The sequence below is a fragment of the Papaver somniferum genome, unplaced genomic scaffold (assembly GCF_003573695.1).
Source record: "Papaver somniferum cultivar HN1 unplaced genomic scaffold, ASM357369v1 unplaced-scaffold_80, whole genome shotgun sequence".
Classification (NCBI taxonomy): Eukaryota; Viridiplantae; Streptophyta; class Magnoliopsida; order Ranunculales; family Papaveraceae; genus Papaver; species Papaver somniferum.
Genome location: NW_020650971.1, coordinates 1,771,744 through 1,785,004, shown reverse-complemented (window position 1 = coordinate 1,785,004; position 13,261 = coordinate 1,771,744). Strand labels below are relative to the sequence as shown.

Sequence of the window (13,261 nt, the reverse complement as noted above, 5' to 3'; positions counted from 1 at the left end):
TTTATTTGGCACAACACAAGCCAATGCACTAATCTAACGTGTTGAGCTTGTGTTGTGCCAGGTCCCGTGTTGTGCCGTGCCGTGCTCGAATTTTAACGTGTTGTGTTGTGCCATAAACATGCTGGTCCGGGCCAATTTATATCTTTACCCTATATAATGTGCCCAAAAATAACTCATTTCATGTAGAGAATACTTTTGTCATTGCAGTTTTATTCAAAAGATGATATAGACCTTTGTATTCCCCGTAGAAAATCTATGATACATTGATACTGCAAAGAACTCTATTTATAAGAATCTTCAGCCAAGCACGATGTGCCTTGAAGATTAATGGTGGGGATAAAAACTAAGAACTATGATTTTAGGCGTACCAAAAACTTTCAAGGTATATTAAATAGTTTTTCCATCCTAGGTAACCTTATAAGGGGTGTCTATTGGGTAGTTTAATTACCTATATACTCTTGAACCTAAAATCAAAAAATAAACTATCCTAAACATCTCTTCTTCTTCCTCTAGCTAAACCACCTTCCTTTTCTCTGAGATTTTTTTTTTCATCACTGTAATTAATTATCGATTCGTGAAAATTCGATCATCGGTTAAATTGAACTATATAATGGATCGTACAAAGAAAAAAGCAAACATCAGGTGTTCTAAATCCTCTTCCAATCCATGAATTAAAGAAGAAGAACCAATTGAAGATGAAGGTGTAAAAACTATAATTGAACCGGAAATTGAGTCGAAAATTCAACCATTTGAAGCTCCAAATACTGAAATGAGGATAAAAAGGTATTCCCTACAAACCCAATCTTTTATTTGTTGTTTTTCATGGATTGAATGGGTTAAATTGCTAAAAACTTAGGGTTTTTGACGGTTACAGTAGCGGGTTCGGCTGATAATTGAGTTGAGTTTTGAGCCGAACTGTTCTTGGAATTTCTCCCTGAAAGTGTCTATGAACAGTTCAGCTAAACCGTAAATGTCAATTTTTAGCCAAACCCCAAACTGTGTATTGAATACGCCCCAGAACAGTGTCGGGTTCGGCTAATACCTTGCAAACGTTCCCGACCGAACCTGAGAAGTGAAATTTACTCCAGGTGGTTTTCAGGTTCGGCTGACTCGATTAGATCACTTTCAAGCAGAACCTATTTATGTAAACACTTAGAAAATATTGATTTGAAGGATCTAGGTTCGGCTAGCTCGTGTTGTTGAGTTATCAGCCGAACCTTCTCTTTGCACACTCAAGTTTTTCGGTCTTGTTTTGGCCATAACTTTTTCGTCCGATGTCGGAATGACCTCATTCTTTTTGCGTTGTGTTTGTATTTTCATTATCTTGAAGTTGAAGAGAAGATCTAATTGATTTTAATGAGTTTAATATGGACCTTGGTATTCTCCATCATTAGACTTCACTTTCTTAACATTTTTAGTAATTTCCACTTTTTTTTGTTTGGTTCATCCTATGAAAAGGCTGCACAATAGAAAACATATGTAATAAAAATCCTAACCCCTAAATGTGTATGAATTTAAGTGTTTCATGGAAAATCAATATCATGTTCGGCTGATGTGATTTTTTGAATATGAGCCGAACTTGGAAAAATATATAGTTCGGCTGATACGATATTTAGATTGAGAACCGAACCTAACTCTCAGGAATAAGTTCGGCTTGTTATTAGACTTTAAAATAAGCCGAACTAGGATCTTGCAAATAGGTTGGAAGTTGGAAAATAAAGGTTTGGCATATAACGTTAACAAATTCAGTTACCCAAACTGTTCATCAATTTAGTGGGTTCGGCTTAAATTTTTAAGCCGAACATAGTCCTGGTTCGCCGAACCATCATGAAAAATACAATTTTTTGATAATTTCAAGCTACAAAAGTGAGACTAAACATAAAATAGAAGTGTACATGTGTGTTAGAAGCATTGGGTTCCTCATCTATGTATTCATCATATGGATTTGGCTCATAAAAATCATCATCTTGAGTTTGAGATTGAGTTTGTGTAAAATCATTCTCATAATCTAAGAAATCAGCCATTTCTGGATCCTTGTTGTAGTTGATATGTATTTTCCTAGGTTTTTTAGATGAAGATTGACCCTCCTCATCCTCCGTTGAATCAAGAAGAAAAAATTTCTCACTTTCTCCTTCTCTCCTTCTCAATAAAAACTTTGATTTTTTTTCCCAATTTTTTTCATCTAAACAAACCTTTATAATTCTGAAATTTATCTTAATCACTAAACAAAAATTTTAATCACTAATCCAGATTACTAGCACTAATACGTAAAGGGTAGATTTGCCATTAAAAAAATTTTGGTTTAGGGGATATCTGATTTTGTTATTTCACATTCTTTTTTGTCTTTATTCAATATGCCTAATAAGATTTCAGTATGCCAAAAATCATAGTTCAAAACTAAATGATTGGAAGCCATTTTGGCAAAACTTCAGCTAATTTTGAAAACGAACACAAAAGAAGTACAAAGAAAAAAAAAAAAAGAAGAAAGCCCAGTTTCCTGTAATATTCTTATAAGACAGATAATTCTACCCCTTACATTTTTTTCTTTTCTTATACCTTAAACTAATTATCTTAAAATACTTTTAAACTCCCAAACTTGAAGTGGATTCTGGCAATCACGGATCGAAACCCGTAATATGCCTTACCAGTTAGACACTATAATTGCCTTTTAAAAGAAGTAGTATCAAATATCTGTAACTTCAGCAAGAGCACAATAAGCCCCATGGAGCATGTGGGGGGATGTCATTAAATTTGGCCGACATCATTCGTATATTATCCTCTCTTCTTCTTTTCTATCCACCCAGAGTCTATTATATTGCAGAATGTGTGCAAAATCGACCAAGTATATGTACATGTACTCGCCGCGTGTAGGAACATGAGCAAAAAGTCTAAGATATGGTTGGGTAGTACTATCTGCCATTTTAATGGCTCAGACAGATACGTTTCAACTTAGTTATTAGAAGATCAGATTAATTTTGTCATATTCATTGATTACGGAGACCCTAACCCCAACTGTATTTTCTTGCCGACCACAATTTCGACTAGCACGTATACTACTCTCCACTAAATTGCATTGTCTATTATCTTTCTTTGAAGTCCATAAATTGAGTTGAAAATCACACTGATTTCCTCATCATTCTCTACTCTAAACACAATTTCATCTCAATAGTACTGAAACTAGCTACTTTGTGTTATTGTAAAATGGGTACCAGAAACAATGTCAAACTTTTCATTTTCTTGGGTCTTCTGTTCGCTGTCGTTTCATTAATCTCTTCTGAGGTTTCAGCAGCCAAGGATTTGGCCGAGAAAACAAGTGAGTCTCGTCAACTGTATATACAATCTTAATCTCAAAATATTCATTTGTGCAGATTTTTATTATTCATGTTTAGCATCCAATTCTTATAGTAAGTGTATATTATCGTTGTGTTTTCCAGCAGAAGATGAGTCAAGAAAGAAATATGGTCTAAAAGATGCCCAGTACGGAGGATCTAATGGTAGAGGTGGTTACCAAGGTGGCAATGGAGGTGGTTACCAAGGTGGCAATGGTGGTGGATACCAAGGTGGAAATGGAGGCAATGGAGGTGGGTACCAAGGTGGAAATGGAGGCGGATACAAAGGTGGCAATGGAGGCAATGGAGGTGGATACCAAGGGGGCAACGGAGGTGGGTACAAAGGTGGCAATGGAGGTGGGTACCAAGGTGGCAATGGAGGGGGATACAAAGGCGGCAATGGAGGCAACGGAGGGTACCAAGGTGGCAACGGAGGTGGATACAAAGGTGGCAACGGAGGGTACCAAGGTGGCAACGGAGGTGGATACAAAGGTGGCAACGGAGGGCACCAAGGTGGCAATGGAGGTGGATACAAAGGTGGAAATGGAGGTGGGTACCAAGGTGGCAACGGGCGTGGTGGAAGAGGTGGAGGTGGTGGCGGTAAAGGAGGCCGTGGGTGCCCACATGGTTGTTGAGACCGTGGAGGATACTACCGTGATTGTGATGGTTGTTGCTAATCTTCTGCTCAAGTCGAAGCCTTCACTTTTCAAACTACGACTACAATTAGTAGTACCACTACCAATAATCTCATGCCTTAGAGATAAAGCTCGTGTATCTGGATGAATATGCTGTATTATTACTTTCATATATCTTCGAAGAAGCTACTTCGAAAATAATCGCTCGACTTGAATTAGAATTCATACGAATGAAATAAGATATTTTATGCCCAAAGTTATCAATTTTACCCTTAATGGGAAATTAGCTAAACTATATTCACGCACGTAGTAAATATTTTTTTTTTCTAATATTGCCAAAAGCAAGAAAACATTTATCCAATTCAATCAGAACTCTAAAATGTGGATAGCCAAATCTCCTGATTAATCTATGATTACGATCAACTATCAACCTCATCGGCACTGGACTAACCAAAACTTGGGTTATAATTAATGGTTCGAAACTTATAATGACCAAATAAAATATCCTTGTTCCTTCATAAAGGCTGACTAAATGCAACCCATGGTTGGACTAGATACAACCCAACCATTAGGCATTAAATACCTTGCTAACCAGTTTAATGTAGGTGAGAAAAAACCAGGTCATCAAGATCATGTTTTCTTGACAGTAATGTTTTCTCCATTGATGAAAAAACTACTACTATATTTTTTTATTTTTTTTAGATTAAAATATGATAATCCTACCATCTTATTAAAAAAAGATGAAACTAAACATCAAATTAGGCTGGCAAGATTATAAAAAGATGAAACTAACCATCAAATTAGGTTGGCAAGATTATAGAAGCATACAAACCAGATCACAGAAGGTTGGAAATATTTTGGAAGCATAAAAACAAGAGCAGGGAGAAGATGATAGAGGTAGGTTTTGTTTACCTATGCAGCTATGCTAATTAGGTTTTGTTTAATTAGCTATGCTAATTGCGTTCTTATTGGTTGAGAAGATGATTGTGGTAAAAGTTATCCACCAAACCATCCGTAAAAAGTAGTCATCCCATATATCAACACCTTATTCTTAGAAAATTATCCTCGGATAGTATACATAATAATCCTCGGATAGTATACATAATATCACGCAGAATATACATATGAGAATATTTTGCTCAAAATAAACAAAGATCTATCCTTCGTTATCGAAATCCACATTTCTTAAGGAAGACGAAAACCACATTCCGCCGCAAGAAGAAAATCTTGGAAAATCTAGATAAATATAGAACGTCGGGCGAATTCTAGGTTGCTAACCCTAAAATATTCAACATCAATATATCTATATAAACCTGAAAATGAGATTACCACATTCCACCGCAAGAAGAAAAGGAAAAAAAAATGCCGAGGAAGCATGCCAACTTCTTGAGAAAAAATTGTAAGTTTTACTATGATATTAATACGATGTTTTATAGAGCTTCAACTATAAGTTACTCTGCTTATATTTTTTTGGCGTGCAACAATCTTCACAGTACTTCTAATAAAATACAAGGAAACCTACGACATTCTGAAGTAAAATTTTCTTTTACAAGGTTCTTTCCTCCTTTGACTTTCCCTTATCAATTCCCTCCTTTATTTTCCGATAACGATTAGCCTCTAGAAACATACATAACATGGAATAGCATTCACATTGAAAACAACAATGACCGATATCTTTTTTTTTTGAAGAGAACAATGACCGATATCATAGCATGTCCAAAGTGCAATAAAGGACACGTCTGGCGTAATGGAGCGCCATGTTTTGACGCTTAAGAAAAAAAGTTAGAACCCCGGTTGCACGTTAAAAATGGAGTTAAAGTGATATACCATACCGAAACAGATACAATGCGTTGGTACCACTGCCTAACCCTTTCTCAATAAGGTAAAAATATCAAATTAAGAAGGGATTCGGCAGTTGGTCCCAACACAATTATTGCAACTTTCAGCTCCAACGTGCAACTGAGGTTCTAACTTTTTGTTCACAAATGTGGCACCATGGTGCTACATTATGCCGGATGGGTTTTCTGTTGCAGTTGGGACACGCCATAAAAAACCCAGTCGGTCGATTCACAATATCAGCCATTATTGCTTTCAAGGTGAATGCTATTCCCTGTTATGGATATATATCGACAGAGATTAATGATTAACAGAGAGTAGAGAGGGACGCAAAGTCAAAGGACGAAAAGAACTACAATTTACAGTGATCCGCACTGTAAAAGAAAAAACTACTACAGATTGTCCGCGAGATTTCCTTGTAATCAATAAAGCAGTTATAAATATGCCTTACCTGTTAGAAAAAACAATGTTTTCCAAGCCCCGTCAAGCATGTGGATGTGGAAGAATATCATTAAATTTTCCGACATCATCATCATCCATATTACCCCTCTCTTATTCTTTTCTAACTGCAAAAATGTCTGTATCCAAACCGAAAGTAAATGGTAAAGCGACTTTGCGCAAAGTATTCATGTACTATAACCCCGGGTATGTACACGAGCAAAAAGTCTAAGAAACGATTAGGAAGTAATGGTTTATAATTTTCAGATACAGGCCCCAAATGGGATTTATGCTTGTTTGGTTAACAATCTTTAATTTTGGTTTTATTGAGATGCTTAAATGATACTTACAGTAGATCATATTGCTGCTCAAACATTAAGAATCCATGATACTGAGATACGACGATTTATCCTCGGAGGAATCCGAAATTTAATACTTTGTGAAAAACAAATAAGGAAACGATACTGAAGGGCAAATAACATGAATGGTGCAAACTCGGTGAATTCGAAATGCGACAGTGGGATTTTGGTGTGTACTTTCCATGTTGGTTATTAGGGACGCCTATTTTCGTAACTGTTATATACAGAAATATTTGTTTGAAGTGGGAATGCTATAAATACCCCATTTTGGTTTGCACAAATATCCGGGAAGGGTAAAAAATAACTCTGCTTTGAAAGGAAGTTGTAGAAAGTTGCTTCCAATTTTAAAAGCAACTACTAGTGGATTTTGAGCATTGATAACTAGGAAAAGATAAGATGGATTATTTAATATGGAGACCCCAAGCTCAACACCCCAACTACATTTTGACCGATAAACTCTGTAGCTGCCAAATTGTACACGCCTTAATTAGTATGGTTAGTCAATTTGCCCTGTCTATCTTCCTTTCCAGCAGTCTATAAATTGAGTTTGAAACCACATTCATTTCCTCGTCCTTCTCTACTCCAATACAATTTCATCGGAAGAGAGAAACTACTTAATTTGTAGAGTTCATTACTAGATTATAAAATGGGTACTGGAAAAAATGTCAGGGTTTTTATTTTGTTGGGTCTTTTGTTTGCTGTTGTGACACTAATCTCTTCTGAGGTTGCAGCTGGCAAGGAGTTAGCAGAGAAAACAAGTAAGTATCATCAATTATGAGGCATACTTTATTGTCCGATACTTTGTATGTAGATGGTCAGCATCCAATTTCGAATGCCAATTATATATATTATCGTTGTGTATTGCAGAAGAAGAGACAACTAAGAAAAATGGTCTTCAAGATGCCAAGTTCGGAGGGTTTAACGGTGGTGGATACCCAGGTAACGGAGGATATCAAGGTGGCGGTGGATACCCCGGTAACGGAGGGTATCAAGGTGGCGGTGGATATCCAGGTAACGGAGGGTATCAAGGCGGTGGTGGATACCCAGGTAATGGAGGTGGGTACCAAGGTGGTGGGGGGCGTAATGGAGGTGGGTACCGTAATGGAGGCGGGCGTGGTGGTGGAGGTAGAGGAGGTGGTTACAGATGCAGACATGGTTGTTGTGACCGTGGCGGGTACTACAGAGGTGATTGCTACAATTGTTGCTATTCTGCTGCTCAAGCCAAAGCCGTTGCCGCGAAAACTACCACTACGGCCGATAACCTCAAGCCTTAGAGTTCTAGCCTAGTATATATGGGTATCATGATAGATATGTATTGTGAGTGTGATGTATCTTCGAGTAAGCTACTTAGTAAATTAGCATCTACTCGAAGACTATAATTAATACAAATGAAATAGAATATGATATCGTTTGTTGGTTTGTATGCATTTTAAAACACAAGTTGCAGATGTTCTTAACAGAAATGCCTCAAAACCGTTTACGGCAATTTAATTCATCATGCTATTTGCTGCTTTGTCATATCGCCCTATTCACCACACTCAAATATTCGCCCTTGGGCTAAATGAGTAGAGGTACTTACTTGAACATTGCACTTTTCATTTAGTGACAGGTTAATAATTTAAGTGCGGGTATCATATCTCAAAAATTTAACTGTTGCTATCACCTAGCATATCTAGATCTCAGCGACTTTTACTATTTTGTTGTTAGCCAACAGACTTCGCGTAGACTTCTAGAATTCGCAATGCCCCTGTAGTTGTGTTCTACACTACGCAACGCACATGGTATGTGTTTGGAACAGATATTAGCGTCGTGTATTGCAGGAGAAAAAGTGACAAGCAAGTTGCAAAGTCTGGATGGTTTTATGATGGTGGATACCCAGGTCAAGGAGGGTATCATACGTAAAGGAGGATATCAAGGAGGTGGTGGATACCCCAGGAATGGTGGGTACCAAGGTGAAGCCGGACATAATGGAGGAGGCTACTATGGTGGTGGTGGATACCCCAGGAATGGTGGGTACCAAGGTGAAGCCGGACATAATGGAGGAGGCTACTATGGTGGTGGTGGACGGAATGGAGGTGGGTACCGTAATGGAGGTAGGTGCGCTGGTGGCAGCGGTTACAGATACCAACAAGATTTTTGCTACAATAGTTGCTATTCCATCGATGCTGAAACGACGACTACAAAAAGTCTGATAAAAATAAAAAAAATAAAAAAGGACTACAAAAAGTACTGCTGCCTATAATATCTAAAGACTTACCTAGATAAATAAAGCTCCCACATTTAACGGTGAGGGAACTCTCGCTTTTTATTGGCCGAAATAATCTTTTTCCGAGTTTTGTGAAACGAGCATTTTGGCAAGGACACTTGGCAACGTATAATTGGTTTTATAAATAACACACTCAAAAAAAAAGGAAAACGTCAGTGACCATATTTAGAATTCTATGCAAATCAAAATTCAAAATTTGACTCAAAACTATATCAGGAAACCAATTTTTTTTTCATCAGCAAGGTGTACCGAACATAACTAAACATATGATACACCCACCCAAGATTTACACCGCAAAGTGTACTTCGATGGAATCCAACGTCCCGTAACGGCTCTGAACATTGGGATAGGGAGTGGGCAGAAATGGGCCCCACCCCATCTCTCACACACAACTCCACAGTACAGCTGGCGGTGCAAATGTTGGGTGAGTTAAACATTTTTGTAACTAAAAACGGAATTTTCTCTAATGTAACCGGGTATGTTGTCGTGACCAGTATATTTTTTATACAATGAAGGGATAACTTTTATCAAATACGCACCATGATTCGGTTGCAAAAGCAGAAACATAGGATCTCTCACTATTAGCCGTCGGGTACCCAGGAGAAGTTGTTAAAAATGGTTCAAGATGTGATGAATACTGCGCTCAAACAATTCCTTAAAAAGGAACATTCTTGATGCAATGTATTGCTTAGAGATACAACTTAAACTGAAGGTCTTTCCTGGTGGATGTGACTCCTCTTTCCTTTTCCTATTTTGCTTTGCTCTTTTCAAATTTTTATTGTCTTTAACATTGTTAGCACTTTAATAGTGATCCTTGATTTTTCTGATTAGAGAATCGTTTCCTAAAATATTGAATTGACTGCAATACCAACGGTTGTATGTTACATTAGGACGACCTGCACAGATATCTTCCCCGTTCTGTTGCACTCTATACCTCTAAGGCTTCAAGAACAGCCATACCAATAACCAAAGAGAATGCTAAAGGAAAAGAATAGCGATGGTTGTTGCGATCTAAATAAGGACAATCAGAGAACAAATAGGATTACACAAGGTAACTGAATTTTCTTATCGACACTACCACAATTTACTTCGTCGTGTTGACATACATACTTGCATGAACAGTAATCTATAGTTTTGTTATAGAATTCAGTCCATAATTTCTAAGCAGTCCTAGTCCTAATGGCTTTGCCTCAATCGAAGTTAGGTACCTTTTGTTCTGCCACCATCAGGATCTGTCCTTCGCTTTTGAACCGGACGAGTGAACCGTTAACTGTATATGGCTTCTAGCAAATTTTTATCTATGAATTGGATTCTTAAATCCTGTTCTTTAATGCATCTCGAAAAACATTAGGATTTGGAACGCATTTTCTTTGACGGATAAAGGGAGAAAAACACAATACTTCACACATTCTGCGTCAAAATAATAGGAGAAAAATAAATATAATCCCACGAATTTCTTTTATTTTCTCCAACTATTTAATGTATGCAGCTTTTTTCTTTTCTTTTTTTAGTTTTAAATAAACAAAAAAAAAGCTCTGCTACACCAAATTAAAAAGGATTTCATCACAAGGCGTAGCTAAGCCCCGCACACATCAAACCAAAAATATAGTTAATAGAAGATAAATACCCAGTTGTTTGGATTTAATCGGAAGTCCAAATTTAATTTGGGACTCAAGTACCTATCATATTAGGACTCTTATTTCCAAACTAATACATGGGTGGGAGGAGCGACCCACATATTTCACACATACTTTTTGCGGAAATAAAATGAAAATATAAATAAAAAGCATTCTTATTTTTCTCCACCTATTTAACTTGGTATGTGTGGGGCTTCATCCCGCCCCGTGATAATGCATTTTTGATATCGTGTGCGCGTCTGCACATGTTCTCCAACTATTAAATGTATTTACCCCGCCATACCAAATTAAAAATACATCGTTACGGGGCTGGACAAAGCCCTGCGCACACAAATTAAAAATGCATCGTCACGAGACGGGACAAACCCCAGCGCACACCAAATTAAAAATGCATTGCCACGGGGCTAGGTGAACCCCAGCGCACACCAAGTTAATAAAATCTGCACATATTCTCCACCTATTTAATGTATTTGCCCCGTCACACCAAATAAAAAAATGAATCGCCACCGGGCGAGGCGAAACCCGCGCACACCAAATAAAAAGTATAAATAAATAAAACCTGCACATATTCCCAAGCTATTTAATGTATGTGCCTCACCACACCAAATCAAAAATACATCGCCACAGGTCGGGTTGAAGATCCGTGCAAACCAAATCAAAAATGCATCGCCACGGAGTGGGGCGATGCCCCGCGCACCAAATCAAAAATGCATCGTCACGGGACGGAGCGAAATTCCTGGCACACCAAATCAAAAATGCATCGCCACCAAGCAGGGCAAAGCGCTGCACATACCAAATTAAAAGGAAAAAAATGTTCGGTGCGAAGAACAGGCACAAATCTAGTCAAGTCTTACAGATGCAGCTCACCAAATGTAGCTTGATAAATATGTATTATTAGTGTTGACATATCTTCGAAGACGCTATTTAAAAATTAGCATGACTCACAAAATTTTATAGTATCGATAAATTGAAATAAAATAGTATTAAAAAGAATGAAATAAGTATTTTATCATCTCTCTATTGTCTGTATGCGTTTGTATGGACAATTTGCAAATGTTCTTAACACAAATTCACGCAAAATCTTCCTCAAAACGATCTTATATGGCAAATTGGTGATTAAATTGTTCATATTATTTGTAAAAATGCAATTTGGCGCTATGTTATATTGCCCTACTCTTAAATCTTCCCTCTTAAAGGTCTTGACAAATAAAGGAACCCTTGATAACTAAAGATCACATTAAACGGTGATGAAATCCTCGTTTCCTATTTGTCTAGAAAGGTCTTTTCTAATGCAGAAGCTATGGTGAGGATACTTGGCAGAACTTTATTAGTTGTAATAATTAAAATTTGATTATAATTTGGATACATCAAATATTTAACTGTCTGTTAGTAACGGTGTTGAAAAAAAAGAAGATAGACAATACTTATATTAGAATTTAAACTCGTGTTTACACCTATACTTAAGTGTACTTTAGTAAGGTTGGACAAAACTCCCGACCAAATCATTAAATAAAAATCTTAAAAAAATTGTGAAAATCTTAAAAAAAATTGTCAATTTTTTCGTTAAATACGGAAACAAAATTATTATGGATATATTATGGAATCGTTTGTTTCCAGCTTATTATAGAAATTGTGTCACTAAGGAAATCGTGTTAATTTAAGGACCCTATTAGTTAGGAAACTGGACTCAAAACTATATTAGGAAATCAATTAAGAACTCACACTAGGAAATCTATACGAAAACAATATGTAATTTTGAAAATCCTTGGATAACCAGTCTTATAGATAGAGCAGGCAAGATTAAATATGTCGCATGTGAATAGGTTATATACTGCTTTGCATTACGAAAAATAGCCTTTGATTCTTTCATTATGGTTTGATTATTGATTTTTGATTATAGAGAGTTGTTCTTCCAGTTTTATGCTACACAAATCATTTGTTCTTGACAGGTAAGCTATTCTTCTTCTAGAACCTTACTCTAATCTTTTCTTCTATTTTTTTTTTTTAGGTAATGTTGACGACATAAGTAACTTAGGTGGTGGTGGTATCCATGGTGATGATATTCTAGTAGACGTATTAGCATGGTTAGTATTTTTGTTTTTGTTGTGCGCTTTGATTAAAATTGATTTTGTCAATAGTTTTATTTATTGTTTTGTTTTGATTTTGCATCCACTAGCCTATGATCCGAAGAGTATCTCTTTTGTTTTCTATAGGGGCTTGCACTTGAAAACTAAAATAATGACCTTTATTAAAAGATTGCATCTGTGTTTCATCACCATATTTGGGTCTCTGATGATCTGATTTTATCAAACACGTAAAGTATCTCCACCAAACAGAAGATGCATGATTGTTCCCAATTTTGTTAAAGATATGGACTTCCATATTTTAGGAGTAAGTTCTCGCTGCACAATTCGCAGAGGAATGAGATGGAAGAAAAGTAAAATACAATGATTCTTTTGCCGTGGGATTTAGGTTCATGCATATATTTATTGTATCAAAATATAGGAATTACTTATGCACTGCTTATGAAGAATACAAACCTTTAAGGTTTGTTTATGTATACTCAAAAAAATTATTTTCGATTTAGGTTCTATCTATGCTTCCGTTTGATTACGCCGCCAGTTTAGATAAAATCAGTGGTTTTCTTTCATTGGATTTTAATATGGAAGTGGTTTTAGATAATGGATCGTATTTTGCAGTTAAGGCATGTCAGAGGAGAAGTGAGCTTGTTAAGGATCAAGCAAGAGAGAGGAGAGCATAA

At 36.7% G+C, this 13,261-nt stretch overlaps 3 protein-coding genes across 9 annotated transcripts; all 3 read left to right on the top strand.

The window, feature by feature from the left end:
- The first annotated feature begins 3,125 nt into the window (after positions 1–3,125).
- On the top strand, positions 3,126–4,228 carry LOC113345031 (ctenidin-3-like). Of its 7 annotated transcripts, none has more exons than XM_026588892.1 (3): positions 3,127–3,313; positions 3,435–3,560; positions 3,675–4,228. In XM_026588892.1, exons 1-3 carry the CDS (start codon positions 3,202–3,204, stop codon positions 3,962–3,964), a joined length of 528 nt encoding a protein of 175 aa, XP_026444677.1. In that variant the 5' UTR covers positions 3,127–3,201; the 3' UTR covers positions 3,965–4,228. The 7 variants fall into 7 exon arrangements, with proteins under 7 accessions (XP_026444673.1, XP_026444677.1, XP_026444678.1 ...); XM_026588893.1 differs by having other exon boundaries at positions 3,435–3,572; positions 3,687–4,228; XM_026588891.1 differs by having other exon boundaries at positions 3,435–3,581; positions 3,687–4,228.
- A 2,950-nt stretch (positions 4,229–7,178) lies between these two features.
- On the top strand, positions 7,179–8,115 carry LOC113345033 (dormancy-associated protein 2-like). Its single transcript, XM_026588894.1, has 2 exons — positions 7,179–7,355; positions 7,465–8,115. Exons 1-2 carry the CDS (start codon positions 7,244–7,246, stop codon positions 7,869–7,871), a joined length of 519 nt encoding a protein of 172 aa, XP_026444679.1. The 5' UTR covers positions 7,179–7,243; the 3' UTR covers positions 7,872–8,115.
- Positions 8,116–8,461: 346 nt separating this feature from the next.
- Positions 8,462–13,261, top strand: LOC113344919 (glycine-rich protein HC1-like). Its single transcript, XM_026588799.1, has 3 exons — positions 8,462–8,690; positions 12,509–12,584; positions 13,123–13,261. The coding sequence occupies exons 1-3, from the start codon at positions 8,462–8,464 to the stop codon at positions 13,259–13,261; spliced, it is 444 nt and encodes a 147-aa protein (XP_026444584.1).